A 25,684-nucleotide genomic window follows, 5' to 3' on the forward strand; every position below is an offset into this window, starting at 1 on the left:
CAGTTTGGTTATTTTCACTTAAAAAAAATCAATCCCTGGAAAGCTACTGATCCTGATACCCCAAACAACTCCAGTCAGACACCTCCATTAGTGCTCACGCTAATCGTGTTCATACTCCACATGAAAACACACACAATTCGTAGTGTGTATGTGCATATTTCTTTGATGTACATTTACCAATGTACCAAACATATGCCATACAGTTAGATCTCACAGCTGCATTTTAAATGAAGAAGTGGGAATAAATATAATGAATCTCCAGAAAAGTTACATGATATCTGCCTTGGCCACCACAGTCCTGTAGAAATGGCTCAAAGAAAATATAGTTATTTTCAGAGGAGAACAGTGTTATCAATAGTAGGAGCCAAATAGTGGCCCCGACTCTGCAGGTCAGCACAGCATTTCCAAGAGAATACTGGATGGAGGGACAACAGTGTATATTGTCAGAGCTTCACTGTTGCAATAACATCTGGCTCTAGTTCTTCTAGGACTGCTTCAGTGCACTTGAGAAACTTCAGAATTCCTGGAAGTTGTAGTGCATTTTGTCAAAGATTATAACTAAAATAAACACCCAGCAGCATTTAACTTCAACATGACAAACATGATGATTAAAAACGTCTTACTCTGCGCTTCACATTATTATCAAGTGGCAAATGCTTTAAGAAACATGTTTTGATACTGCCAGATTCCTTACATTTAAAAAAAAAAAAGAAATATGTTGTACATTCATAAACACTGGAGCAAAAAATATTTAAAAAATAATCCCAGCTTTTTTTTTTTACATTAACTTTTTTGTTTGTACTCATCTTTCGTAGTTGTACAGTTAAACCATTCAAATCCTCGTCTAATAACAATAAGGAGGCATAAATATACCGCTGTAAAAAATGAAGTATAGGAAATTCTTTAATCGAGATCACGCAGAATCCCCATGTATTCAGAGAACAAAATCATTTTCCCAAGCTCACACACTCTAAGAGACGCGGTGTCATTTACCAAGCTTGTACACTCTAAAATACGTGGTGTCATTTTCCCAAGCTCCCACACTCTAAAATACATGGTGTCATTTTTCACCTAAGAGAGCATTTACCAACACACTCTAAAATACATGGTGTCATTTTTCACTCTAAAATACGTGGTGTCATTTTCCCAAGCTCCCATACTCTAAGAGACGTGGTGTCATTTTCCCAAGCTCCCATACTCTAAGAGATGTGGTGTCATTTCCCAAGCTCCCATACTCTAAGAGACGTTGTGTCATTTTCCCAAGCTCCCATACTCTAAAATACGTGGTGTCATTTTCCCAAGCTCACACACTCTGAGACGTGGTGTCATTTACCAAGCTCCCATACTCTAAGAGACGTGGTGTCATTTCCCAAGCTCCCATACTCTAAGATACGTGGTGTCATTTTCCCAAGCTCCCATACTCTAAGAGACGTGGTGTCATTTTCCCAAGCTCCCACACTCTAAAATACGTGGTGTCATTTTCCCAAGCTCCCACACTCTAAAATACGTGGTGTCATTTTCCCAAGCTCACACACTCTAAAATACGTGGTGTCATTTTCCCAAGCTCCCATACTCTAAGAGACGTGGTGTCATTTCCCAAGCTCCCATACTCTAAGAGACATTGTGTCATTTTCCCAAGCTCCCATACTCTAAAATACGTGGTGTCATTTTCCCAAGCTCCCACACTCTGAGACGTGTTGTCATTTTCCCAAGCTCCCATACTCTAAAGATACGTGGTGTCATTTCCCAAGCTCCCATACTCTAAGATACGTGGTGTCATTTTCCCAAGCTCCCATACTCTAAGAGACGTGGTGTCATTTTCCCAAGCTTCCATACTCTAAGAGACGTGTTGTCATTTTCCCAAGCTCCCACACTCTAAGAGACGTGGTGTCATTTCCCAAGCTCACACACTCTAAGAGATGTGGTGTCATTTACCAAGCTCCCATACTCTAAGAGACGTGGTGTCATTTCCCAAGCTCCCATACTCTAAGAGACGTGGTGTCATTTCCCAAGCTCCCACACTCTAATATCAAAAACAAGTTAGTGAACACGAGCTGCTTGCTGTCTTGTGCCAGTTTTCAGTGCAAAATACCAAAAGCCTCTAAGGGATCAGTGGGGGGGGTGCGTCTCTATGGAAACAAGACAGCTTCACTCTCAGCTGTGACGGGACGTAGAGGATGTCTCCGCCACAAGTACTCAGGACCTTCCTCACACACGCTCTTTAAAAAGGTCAAACCAACAATGACAATGACTGAGAAACATCAGAGTGAAACCCTCTTGAAACGGAGGGTTCTCTTGGACCGCTCGTGACAAGGAACCAGATGACGGAACGAAAAGACGTGTTCAGCTGGCGTTGTCTAGTCCTTCTGAAGAGTGGGAGGCGGCGTACTTCAGCCGAAAGCTGCCTGAAAAACAGAGAGGGGACGGCGTCAGTGGAACAAAGAAGACAATACAAAATGGGAGGATTAAAATAACCTCCGAAAAATTAAGCAAAAAGACAAGAAACCACTGAGATGAATTCCCAAAATGCACCTGAGCGGTTGGGATTTTTCTTGTCATTTTTAACTGCTAAGAGAGAGTTTTGAGAGAAAAACGTCCACAGATCTCCTGAGATGAGAGAGAGCACTTTAACAGCAGCTCCTGGCTGTAAATAAGTCCTGCCAATGGAGGTGGGGAGGGTTACTGCAAAGGTGTGCCTTCCCAAACTTGGTCAAGGGTACCCTCTGTGTGGGTGGGTGTAGGGTTATAAAGCACTGGTATGTGATAGAGAGTAAGAGCGGGCTGAGGGGCCGAATGGGTCCATCTGAAGAGGCCCCTGGCCGTGGCGTTATTACCTTGCTGTGATGAATCAACAGAGGGCTGTTTGCAGTCCTGTGCGTAGTGCCCACTGACCCCACAGTTGTAGCAGGAGACATTGCCGTTGTTCTTGTTGACGCCAACCGCTCCCCCCAGGGCCCCTCCGCCGCCTCCCGAACTGGGCACCATACCCACGCTGGAGGGGTACATGTGCGGGTAGAAACGGTTGAAGGGCGACACCATCTGTTGGAGGCTATAGCCTAGCTGGGTGCCCAGTACATGGTCAGGATGGGTGTGCAGCAGGGTCTGGCCAGCGTAAGGGGCGGGGGGGAAGAATGTTAGCTGGGCCTGGCCGTTGCTTTGCGGGGGCGGCTGGTTGAGGTAGTTGCTGGCGCACAGGGACGTGAGCTGGAAGATGGGCGGCGCACCAAACACCTGCCGTGGCGCCATCTGGTGGGGAAAGAAAAACGATGGCGCTGTACGGCTGTTGCCGCAGCCGCCTCGGCAACCGCACGCCCCGCAGCACATGGCCGGTTCCTGGTGAGTTGTCTGCTGCTGCTGTTGTTGTTGTGGTTGCGCCTGTTGCTGGGCGACGGAGTTACTGGTGCTGTTGACGTAGGAGGTGGAGTCGGTCTGGGTTGAGCCGGGCGCTGGGCCGGGGATGTGGGTGGGTACGGACGGGGGCACCACCGCCTGAACCTGTCCAGGGGAAGGCGCTACCCCTAGTGTGGCCATGACGGAAGTGGGGATGGGGGCCATAGTGTACAGGGAGGGCAGGCCCGAGAAAAGGGACACATCTGGGTGCTTGATGTGAGGGATGCTAAGGTCCCCCAGGGGTACGGATGGGGTTAGGGGGGCGGCAGGGTCTGGGTTGGAGTAGGCAGGCTGCAGGGGTGAGGCATAGGGCGGACCAGGGGTGATGACACTTATAGCTTCCACCAGGGGCTGGTGGGCAGGGAGGGTGGTGACACCCTCAGAGCTGGCAGTGGTCTGTGGAGGGGCTGTCTTGAAGTGCTGGACTGGGGGCTGCAGGGCAGGGCTGCCAGGGGAGTGTAAGCCCAGGGCTAGGGAGCCAAACCCTGGGAGTACCATGGGTATCTGCTCTGGATCCCCTGGCAAGGGAACTGGCACGGTGGTGGACGTAGGCTCTCGGAGGACCAAGGGCACCTGCATGATCAGCCCTCCGACCACCTTGTTGTCTACCAGGGCAGCTGCCACCTGGTGGGGGGGCATGACTGGCAGAGGGGCATCGGCAGGTAGTGCACCGTTGGGCAATATGCAGGGCATGGGGTGCATGAAGGTGTTTGGGGGATAGTCAAGGCTGGGGGGCTCCCCAACAGGCTTGGCAGAGACCAGGTGGTGGATGGTGGGCATTGCCCCACCTGCAACCTCCTGGCAGGGGAAGAAGGAGTCCGCTGGGCCCTGGGTACTGTCCGTATCTGGGTGAGGGCGAGAGCGAGAGAGAGTGAGAGAATGAAAGAGAGAGCGCGAGAGAGGATTAAAGAGAGAGCGAGAGAGAGGGATAGAGAGGGAGAGAGAGGGAGATAATGAAAGAGAGAGCACAAGAAAGAGGGAGAGAATGAAAGAGAGAGCGAGAGAGAGGGATAGAGGGGAGAGAGAGGGAGAGAATGAAAGAGAGAGCGTGAGAAAGAGGGAGAGAATGAAAGAGAGAGCGAGAGAGAGGGTTAGAGAGGGAGAGAATGAAAGAGAGAGCACGAGAAAGAGGGAGAGAATGAAAGAGAGAGCGAGAGAGAGGGATAGAGAGGGAGAACAAAAGTCTTAGTGATGTCCCAAAAATAAGACAAGCCCAAAATCTAATCATGGTATATGTGTCTGTCTCACCTTTATCCTTTTCGTCCTCACTGTCCAGGCTCTCTGGTTCGTGGTGCTGGGGGCTGAAGGCCGAGCTGTAGCTCTCAGACGAGGTTTCGCCGTATACCTCCTGACTGGAGTCTCCGTCTAGACACACATACAACCCCAACATTCATTCAATTAGATTTAGTTCAAATATGATTTGCAAACCTTTGATTTACATCAAATCAACCTGAAGGCATATGCGTATGACTGAGACACACAGATAAGCAGATCAGATGTTGACTGAAAAGCTATGCCTTATAATCTTGTACAACATTGCTCTCTGTAGGTTGAATGTAGTTACTACAAGTAGTAAAAGCCTAAACTCACCAATGGCGAGCGTGTAAAGTGTGTATGATTTATTTTAGAAAGCATTGTTTTGAATTATAACGACCCAACCGACGCCTCTTATAATGACCCAACTGACGCCTCTTATAATGACCCAACTGACGCCTCTTATAATGACCCAACTGACGCCTCTTATAATGACCCAACCGACGCCTCTTATAACGACCCAACCGACGCCTCTTATAACAACCCAACCGAATCCTCTTATAATGACCCAACCGAATCCTCTTATAATGACCCAACCGATGCCTCTTATAATGACCCAACCGAATCCTCTTATAATGACCCAACCGACGCCTCTTATAAACCCAACCGACGTCCTCTTATAATGACCCAATCGTCTCTTATAATGACCCAACCGAATCCTCTTATAATGACCCAACCGATGTGTCTTATAATGACCCAACCGAATCCTCTTATAATGACCCAACCGAATCCTCTTATAATGACCCAACCGACGTCTCTTATAATGACCCAACCGAATCCTCTTATAATGACCCAACCGAATCCTCTTATAATGACCCAACCGAATCCTCTTATAATGACCCAACCGAATCCTCTTATAATGACCCAACTGACGCCTCTTATAATGACCCAACCGAATCCTCTTATAATGACCCAACCGAATCCTCTTATAATGACCCAACCGAATCCTCTTATAATGACCCAACCGAATCCTCTTATAATGACCCAACCGAATCCTCTTATAATGACCCAACCGAATCCTCTTATAATGACCCAACCGAATCCTCTTATAATGACCCAACCGACGCCTCTTATAATGACCCAACCGAATCCTCTTATAATGACCCAACCGAATCCTCTTATAATGACCCAACCGAATCCTCTGATAATGACCCAACCGAATCCTCTTATAATGACCCAACCGAATCCTCTGATAATGACCCAACCGAATCCTCTGATAATGACCCAACCGACGCCTCTTATAATGACCCAACCGAATCCTCTTATAATAACCCAACCGACGTCTCTTATAATGACCCAACCGAATCCTCTTATAACGACCCAACCGAATCCTCTTATAATGACCCAACCGACGTCTCTTATAATGACCCAACCGAATCCTCTTATAATGACCCAACCGACGCCTCTTATAATGACCCAACCGAATCCTCTTATAATGACCCAACCGAATCCTCTTATAATGACCCAACCGACGCCTCTTATAATGACCCAACCGAATCCTCTTATAATGACCCAACCGAATCCTCTTATAATGACCCAACCGAATCCTCTGATAATGACCCAACCGAATCCTCTTATAATGACCCAACCGAATCCTCTTATAATGACCCAACCGACGCCTCTTATAATGACCCGACCGAATCCTCTTATAATGACCCAACCGAATCCTCTTATAACGACCCAACCGACGTCTCTTATAATGACCCAACCGAATCCTCTTATAATGACCCAACCGAATCCTCTTATAATGACCCAACCGAATCCTCTGATAATGACCCGACCGAATCCTCTTATAATGACCCAACCGAATCCTCTTATAATGACCCAACCGAATCCTCTTATAATGACCCAACCGAATCCTCTTATAATGACCCAACCGACGCCTCTTATAACAACCCAACCGAATCCTCTTATAATGACCCAACCGAATCCTCTGATAATGACCCAACCGAATCCTCTTATAATGACCCAACCGAATCCTCTTATAATGACCCAACCGACGTCTCTTATAATGACCCGTCTCTTATAATGACCCAAACGTCTCTTATAATGACCCAACCGAATCCTCTTATAATGACCCAACCGATGCCTCTTATAATGACCCAACCGAATCCTCTTATAATGACCCAACCGAATCCTCTTATAATGACCCAACCGACGTCTCTTATAATGACCCAACCGAATCCTCTTATAATGACCCAACCGAATCCTCTGATAATGACCCAACCGAATCCTCTTATAATGACCCAACCGAATCCTCTTATAATGACCCAACCGAATCCTCTTATAATGACCCAACCGAATCCTCTTATAATGACCCAACCGACGTCTCTTATAATGACCCAACCGACGTCTCTTATAATGACCCAACCGACGCCTCTTATAATGACCCAACCGAATCCTCTTATAATGACCCAACCGACGTCTCTTATAATGACCCAACCGAATCCTCTTATAATGACCCAACCGAATCCTCTTATAATGACCCAACCCGTCTCTTATAATGACCCAACCGAATCCTCTTATAATGACCCAACCGAATCCTCTTATAATGACCCAACCGAATCCTCTTATAATGACCCAACCGAATCCTCTTATAATGACCCAACCGACGCCTCTTATAATGACCTGACCGAATCCTCTTATAATGACCCAACCGAATCCTCTTATAACGACCCAACCGACGTCTCTTATAATGACCCAACCGAATCCTCTTATAATGACCCAACCGAATCCTCTTATAATGACCCAACCGAATCCTCTTATAATGACCCAACCGAATCCTCTGATAATGACCCAACCGACGCCTCTTATAATGACCCAACCGAATCCTCTTATAATGACCCAACCGACGCCTCTTATAACAACCCAACCGAATCCTCTGATAATGACCCAACCGAATCCTCTGATAATGACCCAACCGAATCCTCTGATAATGACCCAACCGACGCCTCTTATAATGACCCAACCGAATCCTCTTATAATAACCCAACCGACGTCTCTTATAATGACCCAACCGACGTCTCTTATAATGACCCAACCGAATCCTCTTATAATGACCCAACCGATGTGTCTTATAATGACCCAACCGAATCCTCTTATAATGACCCAACCGAATCCTCTTATAATGACCCAACCGAATCCTCTTTTAATGACCCAACCGAATCCTCTTATAATGACCCAACCGAATCCTCTTATAACGACCCAACCGAATCCTCTTATAATGACCCAACCGAATCCTCTTATAATGACCCAACTGAATCCTCTTATAATGACCCAACCGAATCTCTTATAATGACCCAAACGAATCCTCTGATAATGACCCAACCGAATCCTCTTATAATGACCCAACCGAATCCTCTTATAATGACCCAACCGAATCTTCTTATAATGACCCAACCGAATCCTCTTATAATGACCCAACCGAATCCTCTTATAACGACCCAACCGAGGTCTCTTATAATGACCCAACCGAATCCTCTTATAATGACCCAACCGAATCCTCTGATAATGACCCAACCGAATCCTCTTATAATGACCCAACCGAATCCTCTTATAATGACCCAACCGAATCCTCTTATAATGACCCAACCGAATCCTCTGATAATGACCCGACCGAATCCTCTTATAACGACCCAACCGAATCCTCTTATAATGACCCAACCGAATCCTCTTATAATGACCCAACCGACGTCTCTTATAATGACCCAACCGACGTCTCTTATAATGACCCAACCGACGTCTCTTATAATGACCCAACCGAATCCTCTTATAATGACCCAACCGACGTGTCTTATAATGACCCAACCGAATCCTCTTATAACGACCCAACCGAATCCTCTTATAATGACCCAACCAACGTCTCTTATAATGACCCAACCGAATCCTCTGATAATGACCCAACCGAATCCTCTTATAATGACCCAACCGAATCCTCTTATAATGACCCAACCGACGCCTCTTATAATGACCCAACCGAATCCTCTTATAATGACCCAACCGAATCCTCTATAATGACCCAACCGACGTCTCTATAATGACCCAACCGAATCCTCTTATAATGACCCAACCGAATCCTCTTATAATGACCCAACCGAATCCTCTTATAATGACCCAACCGAATCCTCTTATAATGACCCAACCGAATCCTCTTATAATGACCCAACCGAATCCTCTTATAACGACCCAACCGAATCCTCTTATAATGACCCAACCGAATCCTCTTATAATGACCCAACCGAATCCTCTTATAACGACCCAACCGAATCCTCTTATAATGACCCAACCGACGTCTCTGATAATGACCCAACCGAATCCTCTTATAATGACCCAACCGACGTCTCTTATAATGACCCAAACGAATCCTCTGATAATGACCCGACCGAAGCCTCTTATAATGACCCAACCGAATCCTCTTATAATGACCCAACCGAAGCCTCGCTCAATTAGATTGTGTTTCTATTTTTGGGTTAAATCGTTGGCGCTGTAGTCACACAAAATAATATATATTTTTTGTTATGAATCACTTTCTTCTAGCTCCTTTTAATTGGAAGAGTTAGCTAGGTTCGATTAGACCAATTCATCCACTGATGGAAACATTGGAGATATGGACTATCCTGCTAGCATACAGTCCCTGCTCTGCCTGTCCCGTCCCTTTCCAGCCGCCTCGCTCTGCTTGCTCCGCCCGCCTCCCTCTGCTTGCTCCGCCCACTTCTGGTGAGACTGTCGCTTAAGCCTTTTCCTCCAAACAACAACAACAACAACAACAAAAAACATCAAGCCATTTCTTCACAGAGCTACCATTTCAGAGCTTTAGGATAGGAAGAATATCAGGGCAAAATCATCTCCATCATACCCACCTTTCCCTGTCGACTGTCGCGCTCGCTGAGAGGCTGGTGGCACCATGCTCCCATTCGCCGCCAAGTATGCTTTCTTCCTCTTTTCCCTGAAGGAGGAGAGACAGAGATGAGGGTTCGTCGTCAACGATACAGGATAAATGAGGGAGGAGAAGAGGAATTGAAGCATGTTGCTCGACAGACTGGTTGGTAATCGACCCACTTCACCCTAGACCCACTTCAATTTGCTTACCGCCCCAATAGATCCCACAGACGATGCAATCGCCATCACTCTGTACACTACCCTATCCCATCTGGACAAGAGGAATACCTATGTAAGAATGCTGTTCATTGACTATAGCTCAGCATTCAACACCATAGAACCCTCCAAGCTCATCATTAAGCTCGAGGCCCTGGGTCTGAACCTGCCCTGTGCAACTGGTTCCTGGACTTTTTGACAGGCCGCCCCCTGGTGGTTAAGGTAGGAAACATCACCTCCACTCCGCTGATCCTCAACACTGGGGCCCCACAAGGTTGTGTGCTCAGCCCCCTCCTGTACTCCTTATTCACCCATGACTGCGTGACCAAGCACGCCTCCAACTGAATCATCAAGTTTGCAGACGACACAACAGTAGTAGGCCTGATTACCAACAATGATGAGACAGCCTATAAGGAGGAGGTGAGGGCCCTGGGAGTGTGGTGCCTGGAAAACAACCTCTCACTCAACGTCAACAAAACAAAGGAGATGATTGTTGACTTCAGGAAACAGCAGAGGGTGCACCCCCCTATCTACATCGATGGGACCGCAGTGGAGAAGGTGGAAAGCTTCCAAGTTCCTTGGCGTACACATCACTGACAAGCTGAAATGGAACACCCACATAGACAGTGTGGTGAAGAATGTGCAACAGAGCCTCTTCAACCTCAGGAGGCTAAATACATTTGGCTTGTCACCTAAAACCCTCACAAATTTTTACAGATGCAGAATTGAAATCGTCCTGTCAGGCTGTGTCACCGCCTGGTATGGCAACTGTGCCGCCCGCAAACCGCAAGGCTCTCCAGAGGGTGGAGCGGTCTGCCTAACGCATTACCAGGGGCAAACTACCTGCCCTCCAGGACACGTACAGCACCCAATGTCACATGAAGAACAAAAAGATCATCAAGGACATCAACCACCCGAGCCACTGCCTGTTCACCCAGCTATCATTCAGAAGGCGAGGTCAGTAAAGGTGCATCAAAGCAGGGACCGAGAGACTGAAAAACAGTTTCTATCTCAAGGCCATCAGACTGTTAAACAGCCAACACTAGCACATTTGAGGCTGCTGCCTACAGGCATAGCCGAGGAATCACTGGCCACTTTAAGGAATGGAACACTAGTCACTTTAATAATGTTTACATATCTTAGTCCATTCTGACATCGCTCATCCATATGTATTTAGTCTTAATTCATTCCTACTTAGATTTGTGTGTATTGGGTATATGTTGTGTAATTACGCTAGCGTAATGCTAGGTCCTCCATGTCAGGCCCTGTTGTGGGGGGGGATTGACGCTAACGCTCTTCTGTTAGCATGCTAGCTAGCATAATGTTAGGCCATCTCTGACAGGCACCGCTGTGCTGGTGGGTATTTCCTGAACACAGTCACACTGTTAGCTTTCTGTATCCGACGTTCCTCTCATAGTCAATCTACAGCCAAAGACAACAAACAAATGTGTCTACGAAGCAACACCTATCACAATGTAGAAACTGTACTGTCAGCTGGCTCAGTGTTGAGCCAGTATGTCTGTGCAGGGAAGTCTCTTCACTGTCAGTCAATGTGAGGACCCTTTTAGAAGGTGGGTAATAATGACTGTATTCACTGGGTTAAGTGATCAACTGTCTTTGTGCCTCGTTCAAATGCTCTCACTGGCTTTTCTCAGTAGACCCTAGATGTAGAGCAGGGGCTGTTATGTATCCAGAGTCTGATCTAGGATCAGGTCCCCATGTCCATATAATCTCATGCATTGGTATCTAAAAGGCCAAACTGATCCTAAGTCAGCACTCCAACTCTGGTACATACGGCTCCTGATTGCCTGGTGGGTTGAACATTGATATAGCCAGTGATTACCTGTCTGGTCCCAGTGGCTGCCTCATGCTGGCAGGGTGGTTGCCCCTCTTCTCACTGCCCTGATGCTGTGGACCAGATAGATAGAATTAGCTGTGTTAAAGTAGGGCTGGAGCAAAACCCTGAACACCCATTTGCTCTCTAGGAAGAAGTTACTTGACCCGAGTGTGCCTTTAAAACATATACTGTAGCTCCATTACACTATTTGCCAGAGCAGGAATGCCATAGAGCTGTTGTCTGTTACGTAACCCCTGTCACATGAATGAGGCATTGCTGGACTCTGACCCAGAGCTATAGCGGGTGGGGAGAGTGGGGGGGGTCAAAGGGCAGAGCGCCTCACCCTGGCTAACGCTGATAGCACTCGTATTGCTCCTGAGCTGGACTTGACTTTGGAGCACAAACACACAAACATGCACTAACACATGCACGCACGCACACGCACGCACGCACGCACGCACGCACACACACACACACACTCTCCCCAACATATTTGTACAGTACAGCTAAAATATTTAATTTGGCTATGTACTCCAGCATTTTGGATTTGAGATACAATGTGTTATATGAGGTGACAGTACAGAATGTCAACTTATATACAAGGATATTCACATACATACACTATAAACACTATAAACATACACTATATATACAGCAGTACGTAGACACCCCTTCAAATGAGTGGATTTGGTTATTTCAGCCACACCTGTTGCTGTCAGGTGTATAAAATCGAACACACCACCATGCAATCTCCATAGACAAACATTGCCAGTAGAATGGCCTTACTGAAGAGCTCAGAGATTTTGCCCTGCTAGAGCTGCCCCCCAGTCAACTGTAAGTTCTGTTATTGTGAAATGGGAAATGTCTAGGAGCAACAACAGTTCAGCCGAGTACTGAAGCGCGTGGCGCGTAAAAATCGTCTGTCCTCGTCTGTCCTGGAAGCAACGTCAGCGCAATATCGGTTCGTCGGGAGCTTCAGGAAATGGGTTTCCATGGCCGAGCAGCCACACACAAGCATAAGATCACCATGCGCAATGCCAAGCGTCTGCTGGAGTGGTGTAAAGCTCCCCACCATTGGACTCTGGAGCAGTGGAAACATCTTCTCTGAACAGATGAATCACGCTTCACCATCTGGCAGTTAGATGGACGAATCTGGGTTTGGCAGATGCCAGGAGAACGCTACCTGCCCGAATGCATAGTGCCAACTGTAAAGTTTGGCGGAGGAGGAATAATGGTCTGGGGCTGTTTTTCATGGTTTCAGTGAAGGGAGATCTTAATGCTACAGCATAACAATGACATTCTAGATGATTCTATGCTTCCAACGTTGTGGCAACAGTTTGGGGAAGGCCCTTTCCTGTTTCAGCATGACAATTCCCCCGATGCACAAAGTGAGGTCTAATCGCCCAACATCAGTGCCCGACCTCACTAATGCTTTTGTGGCTGAATGAAAACAAGTCCCCACAGCAATGTTCCAACATCTAGTGGAAAGCCTTCCCAGAAGAGTAGAGGCTGTTGTAGCAGCAATGTTCCAACATCTAGTGGAAAGCCTTCCCAGAAGAGTGGAGGCTGTTATAGCAGCAATGTTCCAACATCTAGTGGAAAGCCTTCCCAGAAGAGTGGAGACTGTTATAGCAGCAATGTTCCAACATCTAGTGGAAAGCCTTCACAGAAGAGTGGAGACTGTTATAGTAGCAATGTTCCAAGATCTAGTAGAAAGCCTTCCCAGAAGAGTGGAGGCTGTTGTAGCAGCAATGTTCCAACATCTAGTAGAAAGCCTTCCCAGAAGACTGGAGGCTGTTATAGCAGCAATGTTCCAACATCTAGTGGAAAGCCTTCCCAGAGAGTGGAGGCTGTTATAGCAGCAATGTTCCAACATCTAGTGGAAAGCCTTCCCAGAAGAGTGGAGGCTGTTATAGCAGCAATGTTCCAACATCTAGTGGAAAGCCTTCTCAGAAGAGTGGAGGCTGTTATAGCAGCAATGTTCCAACATCTAGTGGAAAGCCTTCCCAGAAGACTGGAGGCTGTTATAGCAGCAATGTTCCAACATCTAGTGGAAAGCCTTCCCAGAAGAGTGGAGGCTGTTATAGCAGCAATGTTCCAATATCTAGTGGAAAACCTTCCCAGTAGACTGGAGGCTGTTATAGCAGCAATGTTCCAACATCTAGTGGAAAGCCTTCCCAGAAGAGTGGAGGCTGTTATAGCAGCAATGTTCCAACATCTAGTGGAAAGCCTTCCCAGAAGAGTGGAGACTGTTATAGCAGCAATGTTCCAACATCTAGTGGAAAGCCTTCACAGAAGAGTGGAGACTGTTATAGTAGCAATGTTCCAAGATCTAGTGGAAAGCCTTCCCAGAAGAGTGGAGGCTGTTATAGCAGCAATGTTCCAACATCTAGTGGAAAGCCTTCCCAGAAGACTGGAGGCTGTTATAGCAGCAATGTTCCAACATCTGATGGAAAGCCTTCCCAGAAGAGTGGAGGCTGTTATAGCAGCAATGTTCCAACATCTAGTGGAAAGCCCTTCCCAGAAGAGTGGAGGCTGTTATAGCAGCAATGTTCCAACATCTAGTGGAAAGCCTTCCCAGAAGAGTGGAGGCTGTTATAGCAGCAATGTTCCAACATCTAGTGGAAAGCCTTCCCAGAAGACTGGAGGCTGTTATAGCAGCAATGTTCCAACATCTAGTGGAAAGCCTTCCCAGAAGAGTGGAGACTGTTATAGCAGCAAAGGGGAGGACCAACTCCATATTAATGCCCATGATTGGCGAGAAGGTGTCCACATACTTTTGGTCATGTAGTGTATAACTCCATATTAATGCCCATGATTGGCGAGAAGGTGTCCACATACTTTTGGTCATGTAGTGTATAACTCCATATTAATGCCCATGATTGGCGAGAAGGTGTCCACATACTTTTGGTCATGTAGTGTATAACTCCATATTAATGCCCATGATTGGCGAGAAGGTGTCCACATACTTTGTGTATCAGTTTTACAGTTTAGACATGAAAGCACTTTATGTTTACTTTATTTAATATTTTTATATCTTTATGTATCTAATCCCCCCATTTGAAGGTGTCATTGGTAATTACTCTTAAAGTGTATTAAATGTAGTCCCATGTTCTTAACACGCAATGACTACATCAAGCTTGTGACTCTACAAACTTGTTGGATTCATTTGCAGTTTGTTATGGTTGTGTTTCAGATTATTTTGTGCCCGATAGAAATGAATGGTAAATAATGTATTGTGTCATTTTGGAGTCACTTTTATTGTAAATAAGAATATAACATGTTCACGCACGCACGCACGCACGCACACACACACACACACACACACGTTGCTTATACAGAGCATCAGCCCTAATTTGGTCATTGACACAACACATGCTACAGGGGAGAAGTAGAGATCATCCATCTTAAAATGTCTGCCTGGTCTAAATGAACTCTTTCTCAGTCTATGTAACTATGTAAAACAGTCTATGTAAAACAAACACAAAAAACAACCAATCAAAATGCCTGTTCATACATTTGAACATGATACATGACAATCTGAAAAAAAAAACCAATGGTTTAATTGCTTAGCAACAACTAACTTCTTTGTATTTGTGAGAATTAGTCTGAATCTCAAATGGCACTCTACTTCCTGTACAGAACCCCCTTTTGGCCCTGGTTAACAGTAGTGCACTATAAAGGGAATAGGGGGCCATTTTGGATGTAGCTTTGTTCTCGGTCTGTCTCACCTGCTCCTGGCCCCCAGAGGCCTCCTGGTCGAGTTGAAGCGTGCGGGTCTTCCTCGTCCAGTCAGGCAGGCTGTGTGACCCCTTTGGAACGCTCTCTCCCTGGGAACTTTTGGCATCGGGAATGCTGCAGGGGGAAAAAAGGGAAGGGGGAATAAGAATCATTTTCAGGTCTTTCATCAGAAACAAACATATGGTGTATATCTGCACTGGAGGGGGGGGGGGGCTACTAACCACAGATCTAGGATCAGGCTAATCTATCCCCATTCCAAACCATAATCATCAGGTAGTCTCTGGACTTGTGATTAGGAGCAACTTCTACCTTCTAAGGTTGGGTTCAATTCCTTTTCAATTCCAGTCAATTCAGGGAGTACCATGTGAACTTCAATTTCAAATCTCTTCAATGCTTTTCAATTAGGAACATTTGGAACATAAATGTTATTTACAGTCTGAATTGATAGGAATTTAAATGGGATTGACCCTGCCACCTACTACGGTGTCGGGACAATAGGGTGCCTACCTATGGCAGGGTCTATTGCTGACATGTTTCAATAGGGTGCCTACCTATGGCAGGGTTTATTGCTGACATGTTTCAATAGGGTACCTACCTATGGCAGGGTCTATTGCTGACATGTTTTTCAATAGGGTCTATTGCTGACATGTTTCAATAGGGTACCTACCTATGGCAGGGTCTATTGCTGACATGTTTCAATAGGGTACCTACCTATGGCAGGGTCTATTGCTGACATGTTTCAATAGGGTACCTACCTATGGCAGGGTCTATTGCTGACATGTTTCAATAGGGTACCTACCTATGGCAGGGTCTATTGCTGACATGTTTCAATAGGGTACCTACCTATGGCAGGGTCTATTGCTGACATGTTTCAATAGGGTACCTACCTATGGCAGGGTCTATTGCTGACATGTTTCTTTCGGTGTCCCAGAACGTACGGATCCAAATCTGAAGGGTTTGAAGACATTTATTCATTCATTTATTCATTCATAGTTGACAGGAAACCAATGCATTTTAATCAACATTTGACATCAACACTCGTTTCCATACCTAGTGAGATCAGTGAGTAGCAACAGGCATTTCTCAGTGAGAAACATCATGCTTTATGACATTGCGAACTTGTTATACTAATAGGACATTTATTGGTTTAGCTAAGTCTGAACGTGTATGCTGCACATCTGAATATCACAGTACAGTATGCACACGGACACACACACTACAATGTATGTGATTCCTGCTTACAAGCGAAAAATTAAAGCAGGAACCACCAGTGACTCGGGCTATAAAAAAAGTGGTCAGATTGAAGCAGATGCTAAACTACAGGACTGTTTTGCTAGCACAGACTGGAATATGTTCTGGGATTCTTCCGATGGCATTGAGGAGTACACAGTATCAGTCACTGGCTTTATCAATAAGTGCATCGAGGACGTCGTCCCCACAGTGACTGTACGTACATACCCCAACCAGAAGCCATGGATTACAGGCAACATCCGCACTGAGCTAAAAAGTAGAGCTGCCACTTTCAAGGTGCGGGACTCTAACCCGGAAGCTTATAAGAAATCCCGCTCTGCTCTCCGATGCACCATCAAACAGGCAAAGCGTCAATACAGGGCTAAGATAGAATCATACTACACCGGTTCCGACGCTCTTCTTATGTGGCAGGGCTTTGAGGCAAGCAACACTGAGGCATGCATGAGAGCATCAGCTGTTCCGGACGACTGTGTGATCACGCTCTCTGTAGCCGAAGTGAGTAAGACCTTTAAACAGGTCAACATTCACAAGGCTGCGGGGCTAAACGGATTACCAGGACGTGTACTCCGAGCATGTACTGAGCAACTGGCAGGTGTCTTCACTGACATTTTCAACCTCTCCTTGTCTGAGTCTGTAATACCAACATGTTTCAAGCAGACCGCCATAGTCCCGGTGCCCAAGAACACGAAGGCAACCTGCCTAAATGACTACAGACCCGTAGCACTCACGTCCGTAGCCATGAAGTGCTTTGAAAGGTTGGTAATGGCTCACATCAACACCATTATCCCAGAAACCCTAGACCCACTCCAATTTGCATACAGCCCAAACAGATCCACAGATGATGCAATATTTATTGCCCTCCACACTTCCCTTTCCCACCTGGACAAAAGGAACACCTATGTGAGAATGCTGTTCATTGACTACAGCTCAGCATTCAACACCATAATACCCTCAAAGCTCATCACTGAGCTAAGGATCCTGGGACTAAACACCTCCCTCTGTAACTGGATCCTGAACTTCCTGACGGGCCACCCCTAGGTGGTGAGGGTAGGTAGCAACACATCTGCCACGCTGATCCTCAATACTGGAGCCCCCCAGGGGTGCATGCTCAGTCCTCGCCTGTACTCCCTGTTCACCCACAACAGCACGGCCAGGCACGACTCCAACACCATCATTAAATTTGCAGACGACACAACAGTGGTAGGCCTGATCACCGACAACGACGGGACAGCCTATAGGGAGGAGGTCTGTGACCTGGCTGGGTGGTGCCAGAATAACAACCTATCCCTCAACGGAACCAAGACTAATGAAATGATTGTGGACTACAGGAAAAGGAGGACCGAGCATGCCCCCATTCTCATCGACGGGGCTGTAGTGGAGCAGGTTGAGAGCTTCAAGTTCCTTGGTGTCCACATCACCAACAAACTAGAATGGTCCAAACACACCAAGACAGTCAAAGAGGGCACAACAAACCTATTCCCCCTCAGGAAACTAAAAAGATTTGGCATGGGTTCTGAGATTCTCAAAAGGTTCTACAGCTGCAACATCGAGAGCATCCTGACTGGTTGCATCACTGCATGGTATTTGCTCGGCCTCTGACCGCAAGGCACTACAGAGGGTAGTGCGTACGGCCCAATACATCACTTTGGGTCAAGCTTCCTGCCATCCAGGACCTCTACAACAGGTGGTGTCAGAGGAAGGCCCTAATAATTGTCAAAGACCCCAGCCACCCCAGTCATCGACTGTTCTCTCTACTAACGCATGGCAAGCGGTACCAAGTCTAGGACAAAAAGCCATAAGACTCTTGAACTGGTAATCAAATGGCTACCCGGAATATTTACGTTGTGTGCTATACAAAGGCTATACCACAGCACCACACGGGCTAGCATTAGCATCCCTAGGGCTGTGAATAGCCTGCGAAGCTAGAGCATGGACAACGGGCAATATATAGCCTCAGAAATGGAGAGAGTCAGAATGAGAGAATCAGAGAGTCAGAGAGAGAAAGAGAGAATCAGAGAGAGAGAGAGAGAGAAAGAGAGAATCAGAGAGAGAAAGAGAGAATCAGAGAGAGAGAGAGAAAGAGAGAATCAGAGAGTCAGAGAGAGAAAGAGAGAATCAGAGAGAGAGAGAGAGAGAAAGAGAGAATCAGAGAGAGAAAGAGAGAATCAGAGAGAGAGAGAGAAAGAGAGAATCAGAGAGTCAGAGAGAGAAAGAGAGAATCAGAGAGAGAGAGAGAAAGAGAGAATCAGAGAGTCAGAATGAGAGAATCAGAGAGTCAGAGAGAGAAAGAGAGAATCAGAGAGAGAGAGAGAAAGAGAGAATCAGAGAGTCAGAGAGAGAAAGAGAGAATCAGAGAGAGAGAGAAAGAGAGAATCAGAGAGAGAGAGAGAAAGAGAGAATCAGAGAATCAGAGAGAGAAAGAGAGAATCAGAGAGAGAAAGAGAGAATCAGAGAGAGAGAGAGAAAGAGAGAATCAGAGAGTCAGAGAGAGAAAGAGAGAATCAGAGAGAGAGAGAAAGAGAGAATCAGAGAGAGAGAGAGAAAGAGAGAATCAGAGAGAGAGAGAGAAAGAGAGAATCAGAGAATCAGAGAGAGAAAGAGAGAATCAGAGAGAGAGAGAAAGAGAGAATCAGAGAGAGAGAGAGAAAGAGAGAATCAGAGAGAGAAAGAGAGAATCAGAGAGAGAGAGAGAAAGAGAGAATCAGAGAGTCAGAGAGAGAAAGAGAGAATCAGAGAGAGAGAGAGAAAGAGAGAATCAGAGAGAGAGAGAGAAAGAGAGAATCAGAGAATCAGAGAGAGAAAGAGAGAATCAGAGAGAGAGAGAGAAAGAGAGAATCAGAGAGTCAGAATGAGAGAATCAGAGAGTCAGAGAGAGAAAGAGAGAATCAGAGAGAGAGAGAGAGAGAAAGAGAGAATCAGAGAGAGAAAGAGAGAATCAGAGAGAGAGAGAGAGAGAAAGAGAGAATCAGAGAGAGAAAGAGAGAATCAGAGAGAGAAAGAGAGAATCAGAGAGAGAGAGAGAGAATGAGAGAGAGAGACAGACAGAGCCAATCATATTACATTTGAAATGTCTTTATTCTTTCAAAAGAGACAGAGAGAGAAATAGAGAATCAGAGTCAGAGAGAGAGTCAGAGAGAGAGAGAGAATCAGAGTCAGTTGAAAATCAGACAGTCAGAGAGAAAATCAGACAGTCAGAGAGAGAGATAAAATCAGACAGTCAGAGAGAGAGAGAAAATCAGACAGTCAGAGAGAGAGAGAAAATCAGACAGTCAGAGAGAGAGAGAGAGAATCAGACAGTCAGAGAGAGAGAGAATCCGTCAGAGAGAGAGAAAATCAGAGAGTCAGAGAGAATCAGACAGTCAGAGAGAGAATCAGACAGTCAGAGAGAGAGAGAAAATCAGAGTCAGAGAGAATCAGACAGTCAGAGAGAGAAATAGACTGTCAGAGAGAGAATCAGACAGTCCGAGAGAGAGAATCAGAAAATCAGATAGAGAATCAGACAGTCAGAGAGAGAGAGAGAATCAGACAGTCAGAGAAAATCAGACAGTCAGAGAGAGAAAGAGAGAATCAGAATCAGAAACTGAGAGAGAGACAGAGAGAGGGAGATAGAAAGAGAGAGACAGACAGAGACATATTTCCCTCAGATTACACAGATCCACAAAGAATTCGAAAACAAATCCAATTTTGAAAAACTCCCATATCTACTGGGTGAAATTCCACAGTGTTCCATCACAGCAGCAAGATTTGTGACCTGTTGCCACGAGAAAAGGGCAACCAGTGAAGAACAAACACCATTGTAAATACAACCCATATTTATGGCTATTTATTTTATCTTGTGTCCTTTAACCATTTGTACATTGTTACAACACTGTGTATATATATGACATTTGTAATGTCTTTACTGTTTTGAAACTTCTGTATGTGTAATGTTTACTGTTAATTTTTGTTGTTTTTCACTTTATATATTCACTTTATATATTATCTACCTCACTTGCTTTGACAATGTTAACACATGTTTCCCATGCCAATAAAGCCCCTTGAATTGAATTGAATAGAGAGACAGACAGAGAGCGACAGCTCAGACTTTCCACAAATCGACAGGAGACATAAAATTTGGAGTTAGGACAACTGGACTTAATCTCAGGCCCTGTGCACCCCCCCCCTGGTGAAAACTAAATGTAGGGAGCAGGGTGGACTGTGTTGGGGAGTGACCATGTTGGAATGAGTAGGGTGGATTGTGTTGGGGGGGGGTAACCATGTTGGAATGAGTAGGGAGTAGGGTGGACTGTGTTGGGGGTGACCATGTTTGAATGAGTAGGGTGGACTGTGTTGGGGGGTAACCATGTTGGAATGAGTAGGGTGGACTGTGTTGGGGGGTAACCATGTTGGAATGAGTAGGGAGTAGGGTGGACTGTGTTGGGGGGTGACCATGTTGGAATGAGTAGGGTGGACTGTGTTGGGGGTAACCATGTTGGAATGAGTAGGGTGGACTGTGTTGGGGGTAACCATGTTGGAATGAGTAGGGAGTAGGGTGGACTGTGTTGGGGGGTAACCATGTTGGAATGAGTAGGGAGTAGGGTGGACTGTGTTGGGGGTGACCATGTTGGAATGAGTAGGGTGGACTGTGTTGGGGGTAACCATGTTGGAATGAGTAGGGAGTAGGGTGGACTGTGTTGGGGGTGACCATGTTGGAATGAGTAGGGAGTAGGGTGGACTGTGTTGGGGGGTAACCATGTTGGAATGAGTAGGGTGGACTGTGTTGGGGGGTAACCATGTTGGAATGAGTATTGAGTAGGGTGGACTGTGTTGGGGGGTGAACCAGATTGGGTGGGGGGTGAACCGGATTGGGTGGGGGGTTACTTACACACAACTTCCTCTTGGCTGGATGCCTCAGAACCGTCCTCCTTGAAGGACTTCCCCAGAGCTGCAGGGTTACCTGGAGAGAGGCACAGACACTGTGTTTGAGAGCATCAAAACATTAATGCATCATGGGTAAATTGTGACAGACTGATCAACAAGTAATATTGAGCAGTTATTTATGACGCAAGGTGATTTGTAGTCTCGACTTTCGACTGCTATGTCGAACGTGCCCTTAACTCGCAATCTAATTCCACTCAGAATACCCCATAATGACCTTCCCAGAGGAAAACTGATATTGGTGTCAGGTGAACTAGTAAAATGACGCACCAAGTCAGACAAGCCGCCGCCACGGGTAGGGGAAATCGAGGTAGGGGAAACACTGCCTTTAACCACCTGATCTGACCTGTGTCCCTCTGGGAGATGTGTGACCCTCTCCTTCACCACCTGGCCCTTTGATCACTCAGACGTGTGTGGATCACTCAGCACCTCCCAGGGAACCCACAGGGAGGAGGACAGGGCTCAGAGAGGAGGACAGGGTTCAGGGAGGCGGACAGGGTTCAGGGAGGAGGACAGGGCTCAGGGAGGAGGACAGGGTTCAGGGAGGAGGACAGGGCTCAGGGAGGAGAACAGGGCTCAGGGAGGAGGACAGGGTTCAGGGAGTAGAACAGGGCTCAGGGAGGAGGACAGGGCTCAGGGAGGAGGACAGGGTTCAAGGGAGAAGGACAGGGCTCAGGGAGGAGGACAGGGCTCAGGTGGAAGGTGTTGGACACACAAACCCCCAGGTTGTCTGCCCTCAGCTGTCACCCTCCACCGTCACCTGTCTCTCAGGTAGGGCTGTCACCTGTCTCTCAGGTAGGGCTGTCACCTGTCTCTCAGGTAGGGCTGTCACCTGTCTCTCAGGTAGGGCTGTGTCCTGTCTCTCAGGTAGGGCTGTCACCTGTCTCTCAGTTAGGGCTGTCACCTGCCTCTCAGGTAGGGCTGTCACCTGTCTCTCAGGTAGGGCTGTCACCTGTCTTTCAGGTAGGGCTGTTACCTGTCTCTCAGGTAGGGCTGTCACCTGTCTCTCAGGTAGGGCTGTGTCCTGTCTCTCAGGTAGGGCTGTCACCTGTCTCTCAGGTAGGGCTTTGTCCTGTCTCTCAGGTAGGGCTGTCACCTGTCTCTCAGGTAGGGCTGTGTCCTGTCTCTCAGGTAGGGCTGTCACCTGTCTCTCAGTTAGGGCTGTCACCTGCCTCTCAGGTAGGGCTGTCACCTGTCTCTCAGGTAGGGCTGTCACCTGTCTTTCAGGTAGGGCTGTTACCTGTCTCTCAGGTAGGGCTGTCACCTGTCTCTCAGTTAGGGCTGTCACCTGTCTCTCAGGTAGGGCTGTCACCTGTCTCTCAGGTAGGGCTGTCACCTGTCTCTCAGGTAGGGCTGTCACCTGTCTCTCAGGTAGGGCTGTCACCTGTCTCTCAGGTGGGGCTGTCACCTGTCTCTCAGGTAGGGCTGTCACCTGTCTCTCAGGTAGGGCTGTCACCTGTCTCTCAGGTAGGGCTGTCACCTGTCTCTCAGGTAGGGCTGTCACCTGTCTCTCAGTTAGGGCTGTCACCTGTCTCTCAGGTAGGGCTGTCACCTGTCTCTCAGGTGGGGCTAGGCAAACAGGTTGAGGTGTGTCTGTCGGTGTCCTAAATGGGACCCTATTCCATATATAGTGCACTACTTCTAACCAGAGCCCATAGGGAAAAGGGTGCCATTTGGGAGGGAGCCTTTGATGTCAGATGGTTTCAGTAGGAGACACAGTAGGGAGTGTAAGTATTGGCAAGAAAGCAGCATTGACAAGTCAGTTTGACGTCTCTGATGTCCCACGCTGCTTCATGATGCATCATCAAGTATCCCTTATAAACAGTGGTTTCCCATGATGCATCATGATGTATCCCTTATAAACAGTGGTTTCCCATGATGCATCATGATGTATCCCTTATAAACAGTGGTTTCCCATGATGCATCATGATGTATCCCTTATAAACAGTGGTTTCCCATGATGCATCATGACGTAATCCCTTATAAACCGTGGTTTCATCATAGTCAGACATCTACCACAGTAGGCAACATTTGAGTTTTTTATTTATTTTTATAAGCAATCTGTTAAATGCATTATGAAAAGTCCCGATGCCAAGACCAAGCTCTGGAAGGTCTAGATACATTTTTTTGAGGACATGGAACATTTGCTCCTAATCCATTTTTACAGCACTATAAAAGATTTACCAGCTCAAAGGATATTCCAGAAATTGCAGGGGTTTATAAGCAGAGGAAACACACAAAGGGGGGAAAGGAGACTGACATTTACAGGATTAACCAAAAGGGGGGAGATATTTCACGGTCTTCGTTCATTTTTTTTTGCGTCAAACTGAGGTACATTAAAAGCTTGAACACGTCCTCTGATCCAATGGAGGCTGCTGAGGGGAGGACGGCTCATAGTAATGGCCGGAACAGAACTAATGGAATGGAATCAAACACCTGAATAACAGGGATTAGATGTATTTGATACCGTTCCTGTGATTCCGCTCCAGCCATTACCACGAGCTCGTCTTCCCCAACTAAGATGCCACCAACTTCCTCCAGTGAGCTAATGGTATGGCAAGAAAAACATGCTGACTGGATATCACTATACGTGTCATATCTAGTAGTCTATATGATTTCTTCACATTAAATATTTTTTATTTATTTAACTAGGCAAGTCAGTTAAGAACAAATTCTGATTTACAATGACGGCCCTACACCAGCCAAAACCGGAACGACGCTGGGTCAATTGTGTGCCGCCCTATGGGACTCCCAATCACAGACGGTTGTGATACAGCCTGGATTTGAGCCAGGGTGTCTGTAGTGACGCCTCTAGCACTGAGATGCAGTGCCTTAGACCGCTGCCCCACTCAGGAGCCCCAAAAAATGACTGTCCAGTACGGGTATCGAACCCCCGACCTTTGCGGTACTAACCGGCCTTGCGGTAAAAAATAAAGCAGTATGCATTTCACATTTATCTAATGTATTGCATCAGAATATTCAATTGTCTGCATCCCAAATGGCACCCTATTCCCTATATAAAGCCAAACTCTGGTCAAAAGTAGTGCCCAAATGGGTGCCCAAAGTAGACTCTGGTCAAAAGTAGTGGATTGATAGCCATTGGGTAAGTAGAGGTGGATTGATAGCCAATGGGTAAGTAGAGGTGGATTGATAGCCAATGGGTAAGTAGAGGTGGATGGATAGCCAATGGGTAAGTAGAGGTGGATGGATAGCCAATGGGTAAGTAGAGGTGGATGGATAGCCAATGGGTAAGTAGAGGTGGATTGATAGCCAATGGGTAAGTAGAGGTGGATTGATAGCCAATGGGTAAGTAGAGGTGGATTGATAGCCAATGGGTAAGTAGAGGTGGATTGATAGCCAATGGGTAAGTAGAGGTGGATTGATAGCCAATGGGTAAGTAGAGATGGATTGATAGCCAATGGGTAAGTAGAGGTGGATGGATAGCCAATGGGTAAGTAGAGGTGGATGGATAGCCAATGGGTAAGTAGAGGTGGATTGACAGCCAATGGGTAGGTAGAGGTAGATGGATAGCCAATGGGTAAGTAGAGGTGGATGGATAGCCATTGGGTAAGTAGAGGTGGATGGATAGCCAATGGGTAAGTAGAGATAGATTGATAGCCAATGGGTAAGTAGAGGTGGATGGATAGCCATTGGGTAAGTAGAGGGGGATTGATAGCCAATGGGTAAGTAGAGGTGGACGGATAGCCAATGGGTAAGTAGAGGTGGATTGATAGCCAATGGGTAAGTAGAGGTGGATTGATAACCAATGGGTAAGTAGAGGTGGATTGACAGCCAATGGGTAAGTAGAGGTGGATGGATAGCCAATGGGTAAGTAGAGGTGGATGGATAGCCAATGGGTAAGTAGAGGTGGATGGATAGCCAATGGGTAAGTAGAGGTGGATTGATAGCCAATGGGTAAGTAGAGGTGGATTGATAGCCAATGGGTAAGTAGAGGTGGATTGATAACCAATGGGTAAGTAGAGGTGGATTGATAGCCAATGGGTAAGTAGAGGTGGATTGACAGCCAATGGGTAAGTAGAGGTGGATGGATAGCCAATGGGTAAGTAGAGGTGGATGGATAGCCAATGGGTAAGTAGAGGTGGATTGACAGCCAATGGGTAAGTAGAGGTGGATGGATAG

General features: G+C 46.6%; 1 protein-coding gene across 2 annotated transcripts in view; it reads right to left on the reverse strand.

The window, feature by feature from the left end:
* Window positions 1-1,710: 1,710 nt before the first annotated feature.
* The window catches only part of LOC112234274 (zinc finger CCHC domain-containing protein 2), an 81,014-nt gene continuing 57,040 nt past the window's right edge, over window positions 1,711-25,684 (reverse strand). For both annotated transcript variants that reach the window (XM_042298724.1, XM_042298723.1), the window contains exons 7-14: window positions 21,492-21,563; window positions 16,264-16,324; window positions 15,367-15,490; window positions 11,642-11,706; window positions 9,564-9,649; window positions 4,639-4,755; window positions 2,835-4,235; window positions 1,711-2,405 (exon numbers count right to left, since the gene is read on the reverse strand). In XM_042298724.1, coding sequence (XP_042154658.1) covers window positions 2,344-2,405; window positions 2,835-4,235; window positions 4,639-4,755; window positions 9,564-9,649; window positions 11,642-11,706; window positions 15,367-15,490; window positions 16,264-16,324; window positions 21,492-21,563 — 1,988 coding nt within the window. In that variant the 3' untranslated portion in view covers window positions 1,711-2,343. The remainder of the gene's footprint in view (window positions 2,406-2,834; window positions 4,236-4,638; window positions 4,756-9,563; window positions 9,650-11,641; window positions 11,707-15,366; window positions 15,491-16,263; window positions 16,325-21,491; window positions 21,564-25,684) is intronic.

This window comes from Oncorhynchus tshawytscha, linkage group LG16, assembly GCF_018296145.1.
Source record: "Oncorhynchus tshawytscha isolate Ot180627B linkage group LG16, Otsh_v2.0, whole genome shotgun sequence".
NCBI classification, from domain to species: Eukaryota; Metazoa; Chordata; class Actinopteri; order Salmoniformes; family Salmonidae; genus Oncorhynchus; species Oncorhynchus tshawytscha.